General features: G+C 36.2%; 1 protein-coding gene across 1 annotated transcript; it reads right to left on the reverse strand.

Moving 5' to 3' along the window:
- Positions 1–11096: 11096 nt before the first annotated feature.
- LOC148847828 (16.9 kDa class I heat shock protein 1-like) lies at positions 11097–13722 on the reverse strand. The gene is made up of 2 exons (XM_088950696.1): positions 13339–13722; positions 11097–11505 (listed from the first exon to the last, which is right to left on the reverse strand). Exons 1-2 carry the CDS (start codon positions 13577–13579, stop codon positions 11276–11278), a joined length of 471 nt encoding a protein of 156 aa, XP_088806822.1. The 5' UTR covers positions 13580–13722; the 3' UTR covers positions 11097–11275.
- Positions 13723–21546: the final 7824 nt, after the last annotated feature.

The raw sequence follows: 21546 nt of genomic DNA on the forward strand, positions 1-21546 counted from the left end.
CACCCAAAGCAAAATTCATAAGATAATACATAAAAAAACAAGCATACAAAGGAATTATTTACCCGGCACGAAGAACAGGTCCCAAAGCATGGCACACCATGCTTTATAAGAATGTTTAGTTGGTGCATTCAAGAATCAGTTGAAAAATGAGAAAACACAGTAATTTATACCACCTAGGTCCATAGATTTTTCAAATTTCATATACCTAATTTTTGACATTTTCTTATATGATATGGCCACACATAACCCCACATTCCCATTCTTGTCAGTCCAAGATTTTGCCATTACACCGAACAATAGCCACTGAGTATAAATGCTGCAATGTACTAGCCATGTGTCTGCAATGCTGATGGTATAACGCTGTACCCAAGTCGGGGTGCAAAATTATGACACTTTCGTAGCCACCATGAATGCCTTGAAACATCATTACATGACATTCGGTCCATTTGTACATCTTTTTTTTTTTTTTTCATTGTTAAAATTTTCTGTAATTTTTCTCTCTATTTTGTACATTATTTTCATACACCCAGGGCTCAGGAGGTCACCAGGCCATGTTCTTCTGTTCTCTATTAATTGGCTAATGTTATCTGTAGGCATGCTATAATTTAATGGTTATAGTTGCTTTTCTGGTTTCAACTTAGTCAGTTGCATGAAGCTGAACGGCATTGAAGCAGTGCATGAATCTAGGCCCCACTATTAAGCTTAGTAGTATTTTGGCTGAGTCAAAATCAAGGGGGTTGCCTGGTTAACAGGCTATAAGAAAGTCATGTCGAATGACCTACTGTATTAACAAGTCCTTTCGATCTATTCATTAAATGAATTTCCTTGTTAGGGTTCCTAATAATAGTGAGGCCATCAATCAAAAATGTAGAAACTTTTGAATCCTACTACCACTCTACATCTTATGCACATGGTCCAATGTTTCAAGTATCAACGTGCGTAATACACAAAAACTGCCGTTCCTGTGATTCGAAGGGGCATACGCTTGGTTTAAAAAAAAAAAAAAAAAAAGGGAAATTTCGTAAATAATATGGGTTGTGTTAACTCAGTCCTCAAACTTTAAAATGTATCTTTGCAATATCTTGAATTTTTAAATTATATTTAATAAGTCCCTACTATTAGTTGATTATCAGTTAACGCCATTGCATAACATTAGATACGCATTAAATAATTTCAAAATGACAAAATTACCTTTCACAAAACTATTCGAGGTCAGCTTGACACAAAAAATCTAAGGCTTGCACTCAGGCTTAAGCTCAAAAAATCATTTAAGGAATTCATACACATATACAATTCATCCAGAAGAATTGAACATCACTTTAACTCAAAAATGATTATAATTTTTTAAAACAAAAATAACTGTCACATCATACAATAAAAAACAAAACCACCCATTTTGTTAAACACCCCCTACACATTCCGGTTACAAACAAAATTTCTGAGGTGGCTAAAGCAAAATGATGAGACCGAAGGCCGTTAATCAGATAAGTGTGTCAGTTCATGAATGTAGATGAGATGGCAGAGGATGGTTCAGGTGACTTCACGTGGCCTTCACGTGAAGTTTTCATGCATGGATCCATGCGGTACTTAAAGGGAACAAATAATTTGAGTGAAGAGACTGTCTACCATCCTCTCTATCCGATATATACCATCCAAATTGACAACATACTGAGTGGTTCTTTTAGCAACCAAGTTGTGTAGAGGCAGCCAAACTGTACTTCCCAACCCCTCAAATCTTTATTAATTTTTGAATGGGCCATAGCTTTGAAGGTGACAACATAAGAATCATAAGATTTTATGTGGAGGAAACAATGTGTAATGCCCACACATGCTACTTCAATCTCATTCTTCATAAGTCAATGATATGTGATTTACCAAATAGAAATATGAATCAGGTCATTAGGACCATGGCCTGATGATCAGGTCTAAAATATCGGTACATGTGATACGATACATATTGATATTTGAATTCTAAGTCTTATCATACCTGTTGTGAAGTTCCAATATTGTATCATATGTCTCGATACTTTGAATCTTGATATATAGTAGATCTCATCTGCCCATACCTGCTTGGCCCATTGTTTTGGATGCATATATTTTATATTCTTATCGTTGCATGAGCCAATTGAATATGTTTCCATCTGTCAATTAATGAACATGGCTGTGATGACAATTTTAAGATATGCATGTATGGCTTATATTTACTTTTCTAGGTGATTTGGTTGACTCCGAGAATGAATATTACCTCATTCGTTGCATGGGTTATGTCATATATATATATATATTTTTTTTTTTTTTCTTTCTTTCCTTTTCTAGGGATGCAAATGGATCGGATCATGATCCAATCTTATTTTGTCAAAACTCTCTAGTTCAGATCTTTGGATTGGATTTGGATCAACTCTATATGATCTGAGATATATATTATTTATTCATTTATATAAATATATAATACGCACACACACACACACACACACACATATATATATATATATATATCTGAGATATATATTATTTATTCATTTATATCAATATATATAATACACACATATGCGTGTGATTCAAAAGTATCAATAAGTATCAGTTTTCAAAATAAGAAAAATGCTAATGGATGGAGTTATTTGTGAATTATCAAACCGAAAAAAATAATAATAACATCACTTATTGAAAACTCTGAATACATGATTTTTGCATATTTAGAATACCAATACTTGGAACCATTCTTTATCTATTTACACATATACACACATGCACCCTGTTCTGTCACCCCCCCAGTCCCATCTAATGTAGGTAATACCTAGGAAAAGGCTGTTTCGTTTGATAGAAAACAACAGAGAAACGAAAGTTGAGTCATCTTTCCCTTAATTTTATGTTTTCTCTTATTTTCTATCCAACCAAAAAAAGCATAGGCTCAGTTTGAGAAGAGTGGAAGTACAAATATTTTAATTGACTACAAACATTTACAGGGGAGGGGATGATCGTTTTCAATCTGGCCCGACCTGCAATATTTTGGGCTTGGGCTGCATCCAAAAATTTAGCCCAGCCCACACATGTATATACATAAAACTTATAATGTATTAAGTATATATATATATATATATAAGTAATAGGCCAAGAAAGGCCCAGAATCAAGCTTGGCCCAGGCCTGGGCCCAAACTATATCCCCTATAACATGTGCAAAGCTGGCTCCCTAATCCATGATCACCCCTATCAGCATCCAGATCATAACTAGCCGATGGCCCAGTCATTGAGTAGGTACCTTATCATCACCCCAAAAGTGGAAGCATGGGATCAAAGTTATCAAATCCTTTTGCACTGCAGGCTCTCCGTAGTATGACTAATAGGCCCCCTCAGGTGCATCCTCCTCTATCCCCACACCTCAGGTCCCCACGAATATTGGTGTGTCTGCCGCTTTGAGCAAACGAGCACACTGTATACTTTATCAATATTTTAAAAACTGACCCGGATTGAAATTGCTTTGGCCACCAGTTTTTGGGTCAGCAGTTTAACCATTTGATTCAAATGGATAGCTTGTTCTAATTTTAAAAAATAAAATAAGGTAAAGAATTATTTTCCGGATTGACAGTTTGACCACTCAGATCAACGAATCACTGATCAAGTCAATAATTTTTTGCCAAAAAACAAGTTAAGGGTGAAACAGAACCAATTATCTGAACAATTTCCGGACCAAATGATCTGACCATCTGAATCAACGAAGGCTCAAAAACCATGTTCTTTAAGGTGTATTTGGTTGCAATGAAAATAAATTTGCACTGATATAAAATCATAACAGTGCAAATGATTTGAGTGTAAATTCTGATTTATTTTTATTACAAAATTTAGCTTATTTTATTTAATTACAGTACAAATGAAATAAATTAAGACATAAAAACAGAATAAAGTAAAATCCAAAACAAAATTAAAGAAGAATTTGCATATTTTACATTTGCACACTCATAAACCAAAGACAGCCTTAGTATATTTTTTAATAGTGCTAAGGAATAGTTCGCTCTGTGATCACCACGCTGCTAGGTTAATTCCCACATCCCACTAACGTGTGCTATGTAATACGACTAGTGGGAAATCTTTGCTACCCCCTTTTATGTCTTTTGTTTCTCTTTTGCCAAATGATAACTACAGTGGGCGACATGGTCATGTCTCCTTCAGTCCAAATTACATATCGGCCACATTGCTCCAAGAATGACTTAACAAGCCAAAACCAATCTATGTATCAGAAAATGCTGGGCCAGTGTCAATATGGTGCTCTCTTTCTCTTTGGAAATGATTACTGCTGGATTCTTGTGTGATACAGCAAATACATTCTATTTTTCTTCTTTTTCCCTTCTTTCTTACTCTTCTCCACTCAAACCAAATTCAATTGAATGCTAGGCATTTTGACCCAAATCATCCCTGAAGTGCCCTATGTTTTGTCACTCTAGTGAGATGCCAATGCATTGGATTGCCCTTTATTCACATCCAATGATAACGGTATCATTGTCATTTTCTTACATAACAGCCACGCCTTGAAATTCGATAAAGTAACTTTTGAGTTTTGTTCATATTTTCTATTGTTATTCAATACCAACTATATGCCATTAGGTGCCATATAGGCAAAAAAGCAAAAAAGCTGTTTGATTGTTTCCATAGTAAGAAACATCAAAATTATGTTCTCTTCAAAAGTGACTCTCGCATGTATTCAATATTGATTGAAACAACTTAAAATTACTTAACCAAATAATAAAAAGTGAGGAAGAGAACAAAATGCATCCGGTGCCAAACAGCTTTATAGTTGTTTTGAAATGGGCCTGGATCTGTTGGTCAATTGTATTCATATTGCAGGTGACCATTAAATGATGTGGGATCTCATTGAGGCATGAGTTCCTACCCAAATACAATAGCGAGAACCATCCTCATCCTCACAAAGTGGAACAATGTTTTAAAAAAAGCAATCCACAAATAGCATCACTTTTTCTTTCAGGTAGTGAGTTAATGATTCAATCCTTGATGTCAAATGGGTTAACGTATGATGTTATAAATCAAATAATATAAATATAAAAAAAATAGATAGAAATAAGTGCGAAATGATAAATTTTACTAGCCATGAAGCCCCGGCCTATTTGGGCTGCAAATTTCTGGGCTTTGATCTAGATATTTTGGCCAGATGAGGCCCAGCCTAGCAAGCCCACATATAAGACAAGAGGGATCTGTAGAGCTAGGGCTGCAACTTGAGCCGGGTTTTACCAAACACAATCTGAAAAAGAAGGGTTGGGTTGAAGTTCAGGTTACGGTAGGGTTTAAATGTATGAACCAGACTTAACTTTGGGTTAAGTTAGGGTTGAAACCTTCACTAACCTGAACCCAATCTAACTTCATATTTTCATGTATAAATGTTATATAAATATATATTTATGTATGCAAGTGCTTATGTATATGTTTTCACAACAATGCAGCCTTAAATGTATTTATATATTTTTTCATTATAAGTATTTATATATTCGGAGAAGTACAGATACACCCAATGCAGAACTCTGAATTCCAGCCCCCCTACTACTAGCCCTCCCCCCCCCCCCTCCCTTATAAATCACATCCTGCCCGTGAATTTGGCATCAATTCACAGTCAGGATGCATTCCCCCTGTACTATGGGGCTATAAAATTCTGATCTGGGCAGATTGGTCGTTCTCCCTTATATATTTATGTATGTATATATTTATCTATTTATACATGTATGCATGTATATTGTATGTCAAAAAAAATTAAGTTTAAATACAATTTTTTTCTAAAACATTAAAACCATATTCTTTCACACATAATGTTAATATATACTGAGTTAACATGAACCCTTAGGCTATGTTTGTTTTGGTCTTTCCCTACTTTTTCCTTCAAACCAAACACACCCTTAGAGTCTAAGAAATAAGTTCATTTGGCAAAAGGATGTGGAGAAGTTGAGCCAACCCAAACCTAAAGGGTTAGGGTTGGGGGTTCAACAACTCAGGTTTGGATGGGATTGTCCTCAACCCAACCTAACCTGGCCAGACTTGCACCCCTATCTAGAGCTGTCAATGATCTGGTCTGGTTCAAGACAGGATGCGAAGGATCTGAAACTGAACCAAGTCTTAATCAAGACGATCAGGTCTGACCCATTACACCTGATTTGAAACCTAAAATTATCAATGATAATAACAATTTAGAACTTTATTTTTTATAATATAGTCTTCATAAAACTGAAACTAAAACACTACATTGTTGATAAAATGTATTTTTAACCATAATTATCTATGTATGAAATTTTCTCTTTTAGTCATAAAATAGAACAAAAATGATAAAAGAAAAGAGATCTTTATATATTATTAACTATATAATCAATTCAGAACAGTAAGAACCAATTGACTCAATTATTAATCAGAAGCAAAAACTACAGAACCAGAATTGACATAATAACCAGTTCAGTCAGTTTGGGTCTATCGGGTAGACTTGACCCATGACAGACCTGGACTGGGCTTGCACTATAATGTGGAAGCGAATTTCTCATTCCATCTTTTTCAGGTTGCTAATCTTTATTTTAACCCCCAAACTTTATTCCAGGTGGAGGGGTGGCGACCTAAATTTTGATTAAAACACCGCTAAGATCAAAGAAAACAAAGGGGAGGACATAGCCCACCTTTCCCCAAACCCAAGGATACAAAATTTCATGTTAAAACCATTCATCCCGCCCAAATATATAACAAAATTAACAAAACCTTAGAACAGGAAGATCAGGCCTATCATTGTTAACAATCACTTTTATGTGGTTAGGCAAATGTGAGAAAGCTAAAAGAGTCTCACTTGTACCTAAATCAATGCCCAATTGGCAAAGGGGAATCAGCTTATTTGTTCGCTTCTCTAAAACTTAGTTGAAAAAAAATTCCCTCAATTGAGTCTTTAGTAGAATCACCTCATGAAAAATATAATAAATATTCCCCAAACTCATCTGAGAATGAATTGGGCCCCTGAGTTGATGATGTGATTCACCCCATTTAACAAGTTCCGAAATCGGTAACGGGGAGGACCATCACTATTTAAGAGGTGAAATCAGAAATTAATTTTCACATTCCAACATTATGTCATGGTAATTCATAGAGAAGCACAGTTGGTCATGGGCTGGGTAGCCCAATGGCCCGGCCCACATCCTGATCGGGTTTGGTCATGTAATTAGGCCTGTGAACCTGATCTCGGGCCTAAATTTCTCTCTTTCTGTTTAACCGCTTCAGCAGTAGTAACAGCATGAGCTAAATTTTGGGCTCGGGCCTAAGTCTGGGCTTCGGACTTTTTATGAGAATCGAGATTGGACTCGGACCTTAGAAAAATCTGTTAATACAGAGTGAAAGTCCAGCCCGGCCCATAAACAAGTCTAGCTGTCAACCATCTCTTAATGCATTTACCTCAGCTTAATTGCAAACAAGTGTTGTGAATGTAGGAAGCAAAGAAACTAATACCCTACCCTCTTAGTTTCTAATGATTCCTCCACCTCCACCTAAAACATGGTTATCTCAACTAGCACACTCATTGTTCCGTTTGACTTCTCCTTGAAGAGGGAGAATCCATTTAACCCATTTTACCTATTTAGGAGGAATTGGTTTAAATGTAACTTGACGGGAAAGAGCCCAGTCATAGTAGTAATAGATTTATCACCTTAAAGTCTATTTGGTTCGCAGTTGGAATCAGAATCAGAATAGTCTACTCTCATAATTTATTTGGTTATGATAGAAATGAGAATGAAAATTGGAATCAGTACCTATTTCATTCCCAGGGGAGAGGCAGGGAATGGTCATTCGCTTAGATGGTCATTCCAATTCCGATTCCAAACCCCTATTCCAGTGAGTGAACCAAACGAGGCCTTGGCTTCTTTAACCATTTTGATCACATAAAGCCCACCAACTCTTAACCCTGTCACAAGCATGCTATGATCTATGAATGTGAATGTTAAAAATATTAACTGGAAAATAAATGATCAATAGTTTCTTGGTCAGTCTTGCCACAACATTTGCATTTGGAAGCAAGCGTAACACCTTTCTTTTTAAGGCTGCATTTGGAAACAATGCAAATAGAGTGTAAATCCTGGTTTAGGGTAAATTTGCACTCTGGTTCTCTTTTGCCTGTATTTGGCAACATTACATTTATATGCATTGACAAATGACAAGACCAATGCATATTTATATTGAAAATAATATGTAAATGTACATCAATAAAAAGAAGTAAATTTGCATTCAAGTGGGCTTTTGATTAAAAAAAAAAGGCATATGCTTTATTGGAATTCATGTTTGCATCCATTACAGTTAAAAGTCTATTTGGTAAGAAGATAAATTTATCAATACAAAACTAATCCAATTTTACAATTTATATGAACCGTTTTACACCCTACACATTTGCATTCGCACTTATTTACATATTTTTCCAAACACAGCCTAATATTCTCATCGATGCAATCAAGCCATTCATGAAATCTCCCCATAAAGACAGCAATTTCTGTGGGTAAATTAACCTGCCTTTCAAATGTGTTTCGCTCAAATGATTTCATCGTTAGGATTATGCATCATATTCTAAGGGAACTTAAGAATGAGCCATCAGAATTACCAGTCTATATTAATTTGTCCTCTCCATCTTTTAATTTGACATTTGAATTTATAACTAAGGATGTGATATGTCATATGAAAGCTCCAGCTTCCAACGGGGTGGATATAGGAAAAAAAGTGTGACCAAAGAGAGGTATTCTCAATCAATTCAAAACTAGATTTAATTCTAAAAGCTTTGACAACATCAACAAGGAAACATGTTCCCAAGCCTCCTCCCTTACACAGCCCACATAATTTCTCCCAAGCACGCCTCAAAGAGAATTAGCAAAGAAATAGTAAATTTGATTGATAACAACCTTGGGAACATCCGCGAAACTTAATATAGATAATAGATGTGCATACTTTGAAAAACATGTAGAATCAGAATCAGTTTCCCACAGCTGACAAAAAAATTTGCCTTCCACGCCTCAATTTTCTTGCATATTTTGCTAACAAGATCATCAAAATATTTAATTTTTAGACTTTTCCTTTCAATAGGGCCACTTAAGTAAAAGGGAGCCATTTATTTGCAAAACCAGAGTGAAAGAAAGGGAGCCATTTCTTTTTTTTTCTTTTAAACACCGAAGCAAGATTTTTGTTTATTGATTCTTTTTTTTTTTGCTCTAAAGTTTCCTTGTAAGTTGTAAGAAAATCCATCAAATCCTATAAATCCCTTTTTAAACTTTTTGCAAAAATAATGATATTATCCACAGAGATTCTGTGGCACACATAGAACTATAGGGGTGCAAGTCGGGTGGGTTGGGCCAACTTTATGGTAAACTCAGGCCCGAGCCCGAGGTCAAGCCCGACTTTTCCAATCTGAGCCCAGCCCGCCCTGTAATTTGATGCATTCGGGTTGGGTTCGGGTTGGTCAATGAACCCACTAAAATTATACATATACAAATATATTTATGCAAATATATATACATATATATATATATACATATATTTATGTATATATATAAATAAGTATGCAAAATATCTATACAAATGTTATATATGCAAATATGTATGTAAATATATATAAATATGTATGCAACATTTACATTATACTCATATATATGTATACATGTATATAATTGGGCCGGGTTCGGGCTACCTAAGGGCTAGGCCCGAGCCCAGCCTGAAAAATAAAAAAAACCCAACTTTTTGGGCCCAAACCAAGCCTGAGGATCATAAATCCAAGCCCAATCCAAGTAAAATTCCAGGTTGGGCCGGTTCAGGCTCAAGCTGGGCTCACCCAAGTTGCACCCCTATAGAACCATCAGGCACGCAAAAATAATCAATATAACAATTAGACAAAATGACTAACATGCCTCTACAAAGTACCAAGGTTCAAAGTATCAATACACCTCTGTGTATTGGCAGAGAAATCATGAGCTTTTATATTTTTTTTGTTTTTTACGTTGATATATATATATATATATATATATAATTCAGAACACAAAAAAATACGATATAATATACTCAATACGATGTGTATCGTATCAAAATTTTGATCCTTGCTAAGTATTTCAACAATAATAAAGAAATTGGGAGACAAAGAGTCTGCCTGGCATAAATCTCTTGAGGATTTAAGAGAGCCTCAACGTATCAGAGGTTTTGGTTATATATCTCTACCCCTATTCTTCCTATTAATTTTCACAACCATCGATCTCTTGAACCATAAAAATGTTATCACCAATGAAGCGACCTTTGATAAAAGCACCTTGTTTCAGAGATATAATATGAGAGAATAGGTTTGGGTGTCTCTATAAGCAATTCTGCAAAAATTTATAGCAAAAACCATAAAAACTAGGGGTGAGCATGGCTGGTCCCGTTCGGTTTCATGGCAAAACCGAGAACCTACCCTATGAAAGTCGGTTCTAGGGTCTATCCATATGACGTGTACTTTCTTTACTCTTCTTCTTCACAAATAAAAAGCATGTTCTTTAAAAACTTGATTTTTAATAAATATAATATAGTTTAAAACTTATATTATCTTTATTGATTAAATTGGATAAATTTATATGTAGATTATCACTATATGGTTAAAAATTCATAAATTAAATTTAAATTTTATAAACGTTGCCTTTTACACTACTTATCGTATATATTCAAATATTAAAATGAAAATAAATGATCAAATCATTTAAGTAACTCAATGATCATGGCATTTGTAACCCTAAATGTTTGGATTCAAATCTTCACATCCCCAAAAGTATGATGGGGTTTATTTCAAGGCAAGTTCAGTTCTAAGCCAAGTTCCAACAAAGTCTATTCCACCAAGACCAACCAAGACTGGTTCATCAGGTCGGTTCGGACAGGGATAAATCCTACACCTTAAAACCGACATGAATGAGATCAGTTCCAAGAATTTAAAACCAAACCCTATCCAACATGATACAATTGATTCAAGACCAAATCCAGATCAATTCTATTTGATTCCTGGTAGAACCTACCCATTTTCTCACCTCCCACAAGAAACTACTATACTATCTTACTAAGTTGATATCAATATAAGCATTACGTAGACAACATCATCATCACCACCATTTAAATTAAAACTGTAGATGTTTTGTGACCCCACATCGAATTATTTATTTATTTACATGGAGTTAAAAAAGCAAAAGCACCCTAGCGTGCTCGTATATTATGTCCAACGCCATACAACCTTTATTGCTGTAGTGAGTTGTTAATCTGGTAGCATTTAAAGCATTTTCCTATGAGAATGCCTAGGAACAGTAATGGTGAGGATACCATCAGATATATCTGAGTGAAAGTCGTCTCCTTCAGCATCTTCTGCGAGTGGGATTTGCTTCCAAAACTGTCCATGCGACCAGTGGAGCTCACCCTTTTCCTTCTCGTATTTCTTCTCCTCACATTTGATTATCAGAAACCCTTCCCCAACCTCGACTTTCACATCCTCTTTCTTTACACCTATGATGATAATTACAAAATTGAAGAAATAAAATGGCTATTAAGGATAACATGTAGTGCCTTAAATACATCCTATCAATTCCATAGAAAATGATGCAAGGAGTAATTAAGAGCCCGTTTGGTTTGCAATTGGAATTGAGATGGAATCATTCCGAATTTGAATCAAAAAAGCCTGTTCTCATAGTCTGTTTGGTTCAGAAATGGGATTTCATTTTTAAGGAAGGGAGGACAGAATAACCTTCCCTCAAATGGGGGAATGTTATTCCACCAGGAATGAAAATAGGATTCTCATTGGCCCATTCTATTTTGACTTCAGACCCTTATCCCCTCAAATCAAACGGGACCTCAATTAAATCAGAGCTGCTTACCACTTTTCAAACTATGTCAGGGTTGTGTATAGATTTTCAAAGCTCTTGGGTAAATTTTAGTGAAATACTTCTCCTAATGGTCCGTTTGTTTTTTAAGAAAATTGGTCTGAGAAAGGAAAAGATGGGAAGGGATGGGATGAGAAACTGGGGTGTCCTATGTTTGGTTTGTTAGGTACGCCTAGAAGGTTCTGATGATGTTCTTCAAAAACTCTTTCTAAGGCTTGAAAAGCATGAAAGCTCAACATTAGCGATAAAGAACTCAGAATCAGCCTTCGATCTACAAAATATGGTGGAGAAAGCTACAAGAAATCAAATATATTAGTAGATCTTAAAGGAATCCCATCTACATGCACTAGACACCGCCGGCATCAATGGCGTCCAAAACAGGGGCAACCTGATATTGCCAGCGCCCTAAAACGGCAACAAAAATCAAAGAAAAAAAAAAGAGAGATTGAGAGAGAGAACACCAAGGCCACGTCCACCGATGCAGATGAAAACCCATTAAAAGGGAGAGGTCGTCGAAGCCTAAAAACACCAATGCCACCGTTTGCCCGTTTCTTCTTGGCGGCATGAGGAGATCGATGACACCCAAAAACGGAATAAAAATAACCGCCAAACGTTAGTGGTCATGGGTCTTACCTTGGTCGGATATCGTCGGGAACGTCACCAGAGACTTGACCGTTGTAGATGCAGGGAGACAATGAGAATCGACAATGGTGCTTCAGTCAAAAGGCTCGATACTTTTTTTCCCTTGACTTTTTCTTTTTCATTGGGGTCGCACTAATTGGCATCACACGATTTCTCATCCCTTCTCGACAAACAAGAAAAAAATTGAAAATGTCTCGATTGAAAAGATTGAATCAAAATTCAATGTAACTGGGTCTGGATCTTCAAAAATCAGATCCATGTATAATTGCATTGAATCCTTATCCACCCTAATTCCATTCCATCCAGAGTCGAGGCCCCAAATCACCCTAGTAGTGCAATAGATATAAATTGATTCAAATTCGAATAATAGTTGGATTGGAATCAAATCTAGGTAGATTTGATCCAGGTCCATATCTCTTCTTCGTTTGATCTGATCCGATCCGATTATATATAGCATAGAGAGCTGGATCCTGTGCTCTAATTCAAACAGGTCAGCACATGAATCAAATGACATCCATTTAACCGGACAGGACATGGATCGAATCCTGACCCTCGACCACCGGGATGGCCGGATGGATAAGAAGTGCACCCAACAATGGGCCAGGCCTAAAGCATGAAATCCGATCCAATGTTCTAAATATCGACACGGGTGTGTTGGTACATTTTTTTTTTTAAGTTTTATTTTTTTTTTTTGAAATCGATTTGGAGGAATCGATTTAAGGTATCGGTAAGCCATCGATACGATACCTATTGGCCCATCTCCACTCATACAAGCCTTCAAAGTAAAACAAGAACAAGAGGAGAGAGAAGTTCATACCAGAAATTTGTAAGGTGTAGATGTAAGCTTTGGGAGTCTCTCTGCAGTGATGCGGCATCTCAGACTGCGTAGCCTGATTCCGATACATGTGCCCCATCCCTCCGTTGCCGTAGCCAGGCCGATACGGATACATGAACGCCTCCCACGGATTCCCGCCGGCCGGAAACAAGGCCGCCGCCGGGAGAGCAAGCCCGACCACTACCACGCACATCCATAACGCTAGCTTCGCCATCGTCGTCATCGAGATTCCAGTAGCAGAAAAGAAAGACAAAGAATTGAGAGAAAGAAAGGACTCAAATGACTTCTTTTCTTTTTGGCTGTTGGCTTGATGCTTGTATATAACGCGATGGAAGGTGTATGTGAAAACCTGAAAAACCGAGGGCGCGCACTAGCTTCATAGCTTTAGCTTGAATGGATTTCTTTTACTTTCATTAATTAGCCACGTGGTGCTGTTGGATTGGTGTGGCCACTGTAGTTGCATTAGTTTTTTTTCCTTAATGCCGTTGATTTTGACTGTAATGCACGAGACAAATTCGAGATTCGAGGTGCCACGTTGACTTTTTTGCCCAAAGCGAGTAAGAGGTGACGTAAAAAGTTTTATTCGCCAATAATTAATTACAGGTATGTGTTTTGTGAGAAATGTGTTAATTGTATAGAGTATACAATTGTTTTATATAATAATTAATATTTTTTTTTATATTTTATATATTATTCTTAATATTTTTATAATATAAAAAAATAATAATTATTAATTTTAGATAGAGTTGTTCTCATCAAATTTAGGGATGGCAATTTTTCCAATTTCGTTGATTTTTGTGGGGATCATGGGGATGACTTTCCCCTAGGGATAAAGATGGGGAAATTTTCATCCCTGTTGACGGGATGGGGAGAGCACTCCCTACCCCGTAGGGACCCCAATCCCCATGGGATCCCTACTAATATATATGTATAAATATACATATGTTTATATATATGTACACATGCATCTATATGTTAATATTTTTTAAAATATGGTTGAATATGTTTGAATCTTTTCTAATAGGATTATAAATTTTAATTATTTTATTTTTATTTTTTAAATAAAATAAAATATATATAATGGTTGATATTATAAAGAATGACGGGGAGAGGGGATCCCCGTGGAGACGGGGATGAGGATTTTTGTAGGGACAGGGATGGGGAGAGGCTCCTCGTCTCTGCCCCGCCCCGTTTCCATTCCTAATCAAACTAATGAAACTGACCAACCCAATTTCTATATTTCCAATCGGCTTTTTCAACACTTTCCCAACATGACTGGGTTGGATCGGTTTCGCTTTGGCCATTTGTAAATTAACTAAAATTGAGCAATCCGACCATAGATATATATTAATATTTTATATTTTAAATATACTTTTTAATAGGAAAAGTGAAAATTTCCAATATTTCTTATGCTAAAATATTCCATATCATAAATTTAATTTTTAATTTTTTAATAACGTCATTGTAATTTTTTTTAAACTTAAAATTAATTTTTAAATTTAATTATTGAACCAACCGACCAAACCGAAAATTGACCCAAACTGACATAACCTGAGTGACCAACTCCCCAACCTAACCAGGTTGATTTGGTCGGCCAAACAGCCTACAACTGAACCTAACCAACCCGTGAACAATAGTTTAATCTCCAATAATTATTAAAATTTTATAGCAAAAATACACAATAAATTAAATTTAAAAAGATAAATAACAATAGCTTAAACTCCAATAATTATTGAATATTTTCTATTAAATAACAAAACAAAAATAATTTATACATAATTATTAACAATATATTTATCACAAAAAACAATAAATAATTACTAAAATACAATAAATATTAATTTTAGTATATATAAATATATAATAAATACAGATTAAGTTTTTTAAATTATTATTAATAAACATTAGTTTTATGAAAGTTATTTTCTAGAATTATTAATTGGTATAAATGAAATTAGTTATTTACCATATTATTTATTTATTAAAATAATATCATTATTTAAATTTTAAGATATTAATTACTTGTTGAATTTAATAATCCATAAAATTATAGTACTATTAATACATAATTTTTTTATTTTAACTATTTAAAATCTAGTTATGTTAAATGTTTATTTATTTAAAATATTTAGTTTTTTAACTAAATAATTAAAATCTTAATCTATTTATTATAATTGAAAGTTATTCAGTAACTATTGAATATTTTTTTATTTAAGATATTTAGTAATTGAAATATTTAAATAGTATTTCATTTTTTAATGTTAGATTTTTATTATTTGAATAACATTTAGATTGAATAATCTAGAAATTCATAATTTATATTGTTTTGTACATAATTTCGTGATGAATTTTGTAAAAATATATAATTATTAATAATACAAATATTATTGAATCGATTATAATTATTTTTCATCTTTTTAATAAACATTTTAAAGTTATTATATAATTTTGTTAGAATATTTAAATAATTCTTAAATTTTTAATTCAAACTTTCTTTAGATAGATGTAGATAAAAAGTGGGGGAGAAGATAAATAAGAATTAGAGATTACTTAGAAGAAAGCTGGGGATAGTGGGGAGGTTGTTTAGGAGAAATTTTAGGATATTAGATTATTTAGGGGGATGTTTGGAACCGTGGCCATTTTTCAAAAAAAATGATGCCACGTCGAATCCACATAGGCCTTTCAACAAATGCCCATGTATCTCATTGTTTGGTTCAACCGATTATTAAAAAGTCAGGCATGCCTCAAAAATCGAGACCCCACCGATGCATGAAATGCTAAATCAGAACCTCAAAAATCAATGAACCGTTTCCCCCAACAGTTGACTGATGTGTATCCTATGTGGTCCTTACCTGTCAGCACATACATGAAAAACGGTGATGAAAATCACCTTACCAAACAACATAGTGTTGTTCATTGCCTACGTGGCAGAAGCGTGTTTTTTGTGAAAAAACGGGTCTTGAAAGAATGGGCATTTTTTCTTGATAATCGGTCCCAAAATGCGCCCACGCTTCCAAACACCATGTAGGTTATTGGAACGTGTGGGGGAGAGAGAGAGAGAGAGAGAGAGAGAGATTTTAGGAAGATTTTTTGGGGAAAGTAGAGTTTCTATTTGATAGTTTAAAAATTGCATGGATTAAAAAAGAAAATTTTTCTAGACTTTCTTTCATGGTTTTCAAAACCGGATCAGACCAAACAATCAAACTGGAAAAACTGGGAACTGGTTAGGTGACTGGTTTCGTTTTTCACCAAACCAGATTTTTGCCAAAAACATTGATTTGGTAAACAAACCTCTGATGCAGGCGGTTGAACTGTTCGAACCATTCAACGGTTTTGACTAATTTTTAATTTTTTTGTCAGAATGGCCCAACCGTTAACCAAGGAACTGGACTCCTGACCGGTTCATTATCCGTGTCGGTTTTAAAAACCTTGCTTTCTTGTTATTCATGAATCTCTAGCTTTTTGCTTTTGATCCTTTTTTTTCGCCCAAAAAAACATAGTAATATCATTCAGAAAATTTATAAAGACCCCAATAGGCTTTTTAACAATTCTATAAACCTCTCTTACGTTTTGACCCTAACAAAAATCCTCCCTATTATTTCAAAAAATGGTTCAAATACCTCTCTTTTGTCGATTTTTCTAACAAAAAATACAAATATAATGTTCAATTTTTCAAAAATTCAAGTTGACCCTTTGACCAACTACATAAAAGTTAAAAGATGTTGGAAAAGCTTTGCTGCAATTGCAGCTGATGTGTGGCTTGGAGTACTGTTTTCTCCCTTTTTTTTTGTTCGGAATTGTTGCTACCAGATAGGACGTTTCCTGGAGCAACAACAACTTTGTCTGTTTGGTACTAATGCTCTAGGAAATGTTTTCTGCACTTCAACTCATTATCCACTGCCACATCACTGCCATGTTGGCAGCAACGGGCTGCAGCTCCAAGAAATGCCAAATTTAGCTTTGCTCCAAGCCATGCCTTCCTGATTTCCAAGGCGTGGCTTGGAGCACCATTTTCTATGGAAAAAACGGTTCCAAACATATGGCTATTTTTTGCAAGAACGTTTTTTCCTACATGGCGCTGATGTGGTGCCGTTTTCTGGAGCAACAGCAATGGTTACAAACAAACACTTGGTCTCCTCGCAAATTATTCAAATCATCTCCTCACTTCAGTCTTATTGCTCATCGAATCTATGGAAGGCTTTATATGATATGGAGTTCAACGGCTCATTCTTAGCTAGTGAATCCATCCCCTTCCTTACCAGTAGTAGGCAAATTACACCCAACTCGACTTTCTCTTTTTAATTTTTCATTTAGGCCCCATTCGCCTTTCGGTAAGTTGTTTACCCGAGTAAATGCAATTACCTGGGTAAGTTTTTCCTGGGAAATACTTACCCAGGTAAGTGCATTTACCCATGTTCTTTTATTTCTCAGGTAAATAAGGCAATGACCAATTTAGCCATAGAAATCCACTACCAAAAGGGGCATTTTTGTCCCATTCAAATGTTGGCAACTTTCCCCCTATATGGGAAAGTTATTTACCCACTTAGGAGATGGGTATCACTTTCCTTGGGTAAATTATACCCAAGAAAATAAACTTTCCCTGATCCCCACATAAAGCTGAAAAAATAACATGAAATTCTTGATCAATGGGAACCAAAACCCCATTGACCAACTTTCCCCCTCTCCAAATTCAAAAAAAGAACATCCCCTTAGGCTATATTTGGTTTGAAGGAAAAGATAGAAAAAGGAAAAAAAACATAAAGAAATCTATACAAGATTTGTAAAGGTATCCTTACATTTCCCCTCCTTTTCCTATTTTTCCTTCAAACTCGACTCTTGAGTCTTGACTTGGGCAAGTTGAATAAGGGATTATGAAACCACACTGCATGATAGGATGGTCTCACTCATTAGAAAAAATGGTGGAAAGAATGTATATAGCAAGAAAATAGAAACTTAGGTGACAAAGTGACATTTCTTAGAAGTTAAGAGCGCGTAATAGTAAATGACCCACATCTTCTTGTATTGCTCATCATCGTCGACACCACAAATAGGTTAGATTTTCACGACCATTTGCGAAACCATTCTAAACATGCTTCCTTTATTCTATCCATTTTATTATACCATTAGGTTGTGCCTGGTTGCAATGCAAATAAATTTGTACTGATGCAAAATTATAACAGTGCAAATGATTTAAGTGTAAATTCTTACCTATTTTTGTTTCAAAATTTAGCTTATTTTGTTTGATTGCAATATAAATAGAGTAAATTAAAACATGAAGCAAAATAAAGTAAAACCCCAAATAAAATTAGACGAAAAATTTGCATTTTTTTCATTTGCACTCCCATACATTTACACTAGTGCAAATAAAATTGCACTGCAACCAAACACAGCCTTAGTATCATCCGTTTTCATACTTTTTTTTTTTTTTTGCAATAGTTTGGAGCCCTACAAATGTCACCGCTAGTAGGAACATGTAAGTTTCAATATTTATTTTAAATATAAATAAAACACTTTTTTATTAAACAAAAAAAAATCATTTTCAAATTTTTGGTTGAGCTCAGGCTCAAGACCTAGGCCCGATGGAAACAAAGCCCGACCCTAATCCAACCCTTGAACAGGTCCAAGTATATCTATACTCCTCTTTTTTGAGCATGTATCTTGCTACTGGTTCACCATTGTTCCCACATCCCATTGTTGAATTTTTTATGTGGCCGAATGAGTATATCTTTTTTGCTATTTTAACATGTATCTTGTCATTGGATCTCCATTCTTCACACCGTTGAATTTTTTAAGTGTGACTGCAATATTATATCTTTGTTGCTAATTTGAACATGCAGTTTTCCATTAGAGCTTCATTACTCCCATTAGTTGCTCATTTGAGCATGTTCCTTACCATTGGATCTCCCTTGTAGTTGTGATTTAAATTATCCAATTCTCATTTGAACATGTTGACCATATGTGTTTTGATGATAACAAACTCATTGAGAATATTAATATTCTATAAGACTAATATACAACTATATATGAAAACAATGATGAACTGAGACAAACACGCAACTATATCAAATGATGAACCAAACTCTCTCCAAGCATGAAACTATGCTACCATGAACAAGAAGAAGAAGACATAAAGCTCTAGAATCCTACAATTGTTTTACCTTCTACTACTTGACGTAATCAATTGCAATATACACTAGTATAGACTTAACTAAGACCTACCTCAGTCTTACCAAAACCTTAGAGATCAATGAATAAGTTGAAAAAGGTGGTTAGGCTTTCCTCAAACTTTATAATGGATTTACCTAAAGAATTTCTAAGTAGGGAAGGCCACGGAGTCGCCCACTTTTGTTTTCTAAAGTTGGACATAATCAACAATTGATTGTCCATAAGGCATTAGTTGACTGCGTTTGACAAGTCTGATGTCACATTACCTCCAACTACTAGTCAATTAATGAAATGGCAATATTCAACTAAGTCTAACAGTCCAGAAAGAACATGGTGCATTAACTAGTCGACTACGAGTAATAGGGACTATTTGAGCATTATAGTCGACTACTTACTTCTAACAGGATTGAAGCAATCAACTATTTTATTGTCATAGTCGACTATTTGAAGGCTTAATGACTCTTTCCTCTTCTGGTAAGCTTTTAACATTTTAAGAAATATGTTCTATACATTTCTATGAATACTTTCAACCCCTCTCACTGGCTCTATAATGGTCACAAGATCTCTAATTTTGATTCATGTGATGAATTTGAGATGAAAAATTTAAGTGCATTGAGCTAGAAAGTATTAAGTTAAAAGAGAAAAAAAAGAAAGAAAGAATGAGAGAAAGTAGTGTAAAGAGATTCTAAGCTAAAAAGAATTTATCCTTACGCTCAGTTTGGAAAGAATACAAATACAAATATGTACAGTTTGCACTCTACATATTTGTTTTTGTACTTGTACTCCTTCCAAAAAGAGCCTTAGGTTGTGTTTGATTGTAATGCAAATAAATTTGCACTAATGCAAAACTATAGCTAATGAGGGCAGATTTGGCCCTCCAGTGAAATTGTGATACGTGGCACCTCATGACAACTAGGCGACACCCAGGCAACAACTTACCAAGTTGGTGTCCAACCCGGGCACCGGCCTGGCACGGCCTGCACAAGGCCTGGCGCGCAGCCTGCACGCGGCCTGCACGCGGCCTGCGCGACCTGGCCGACCTGGATCAGCCTGGCACATGATCCGATCTGGCCGACCTAGCCGACTTGGATCAGCCCGACACATGATCCAACCTGGCCAACCTAGCCGACCTGGATCAGCCTGGCACACGACCCGACCTGGCAACCCATAAGACGCCCACCGATAAAACTCAACATGCATACCCCACAAGCTCGGTAGCTCACCAAGGAGCTCGGTAGCTCACCAAAGAGCTCGCCAAGGTGCCAGGTAGCTCAGCAGAGCTCGCCACAAGCAGCTCAGCATAGCCCAAGGAGCTCGGCATAGCTCCCCCGGGTAGCTCGCCACTTGTAGGGTAGCTCGATACAGAAGAGTAGTTTGGCGTATCGCAAGAAGATCTCCTACCTGACAACCGTACCTGACAGATCTGGTGGGAGCGCCCACACCTCTTGCCAGGCGGCGTCGTGCCTGCCGTCTCTGAAAAGCATGGCACGCCTGACGAGTCCATACCCTGCAGCAGCAGCCTACACCTGTCACCTCAGTCCGAGTAGTAATGGCTTGGGCAGTGGCGGTTACGCATGAAGTGACTGGGCACCACTATATAAGGACTCCGACCCCCAAAGCCAAGGGGGAGGGAATGGAAAAATGGAGGTAATCCCTGCTATCTAGCTCTCTCATTTCTCTCCAAGCTCTCTGCAATCAGAATGCTAACTTAGGCATCGGAGAGTCCCCGCTGGGTAAACACCCTCGGGTCCTCTGATTCAGTTCTCGCAGGTCCCTCAGCTCCCGCCGCCTACAAAGGAGAGGAGATCACCTCATGCAGAGGGTAGTCGGGTTGCGCTACACCAGGGAGCTCATCACCAAGTAGCTCTCCACCAGGGAGCTCGTCACCAGGCAGTTCTCCACTAGGGAGCTCGTCACCAAGTAGCTCTCCTCCAGGGAGCTCGTCACTAGGCAGTTCTCCACCAGGGAGCTCATCACCAAGTAGCTCTCCACCAGGGAGCTCGTCACCAGGCAGTTCTCCACCAG

Source organism: Nelumbo lutea, chromosome 6, assembly GCF_056320005.1.
Source record: "Nelumbo lutea isolate HS-2025 chromosome 6, American lotus-T2T, whole genome shotgun sequence".
Classification (NCBI taxonomy): Eukaryota; Viridiplantae; Streptophyta; class Magnoliopsida; order Proteales; family Nelumbonaceae; genus Nelumbo; species Nelumbo lutea.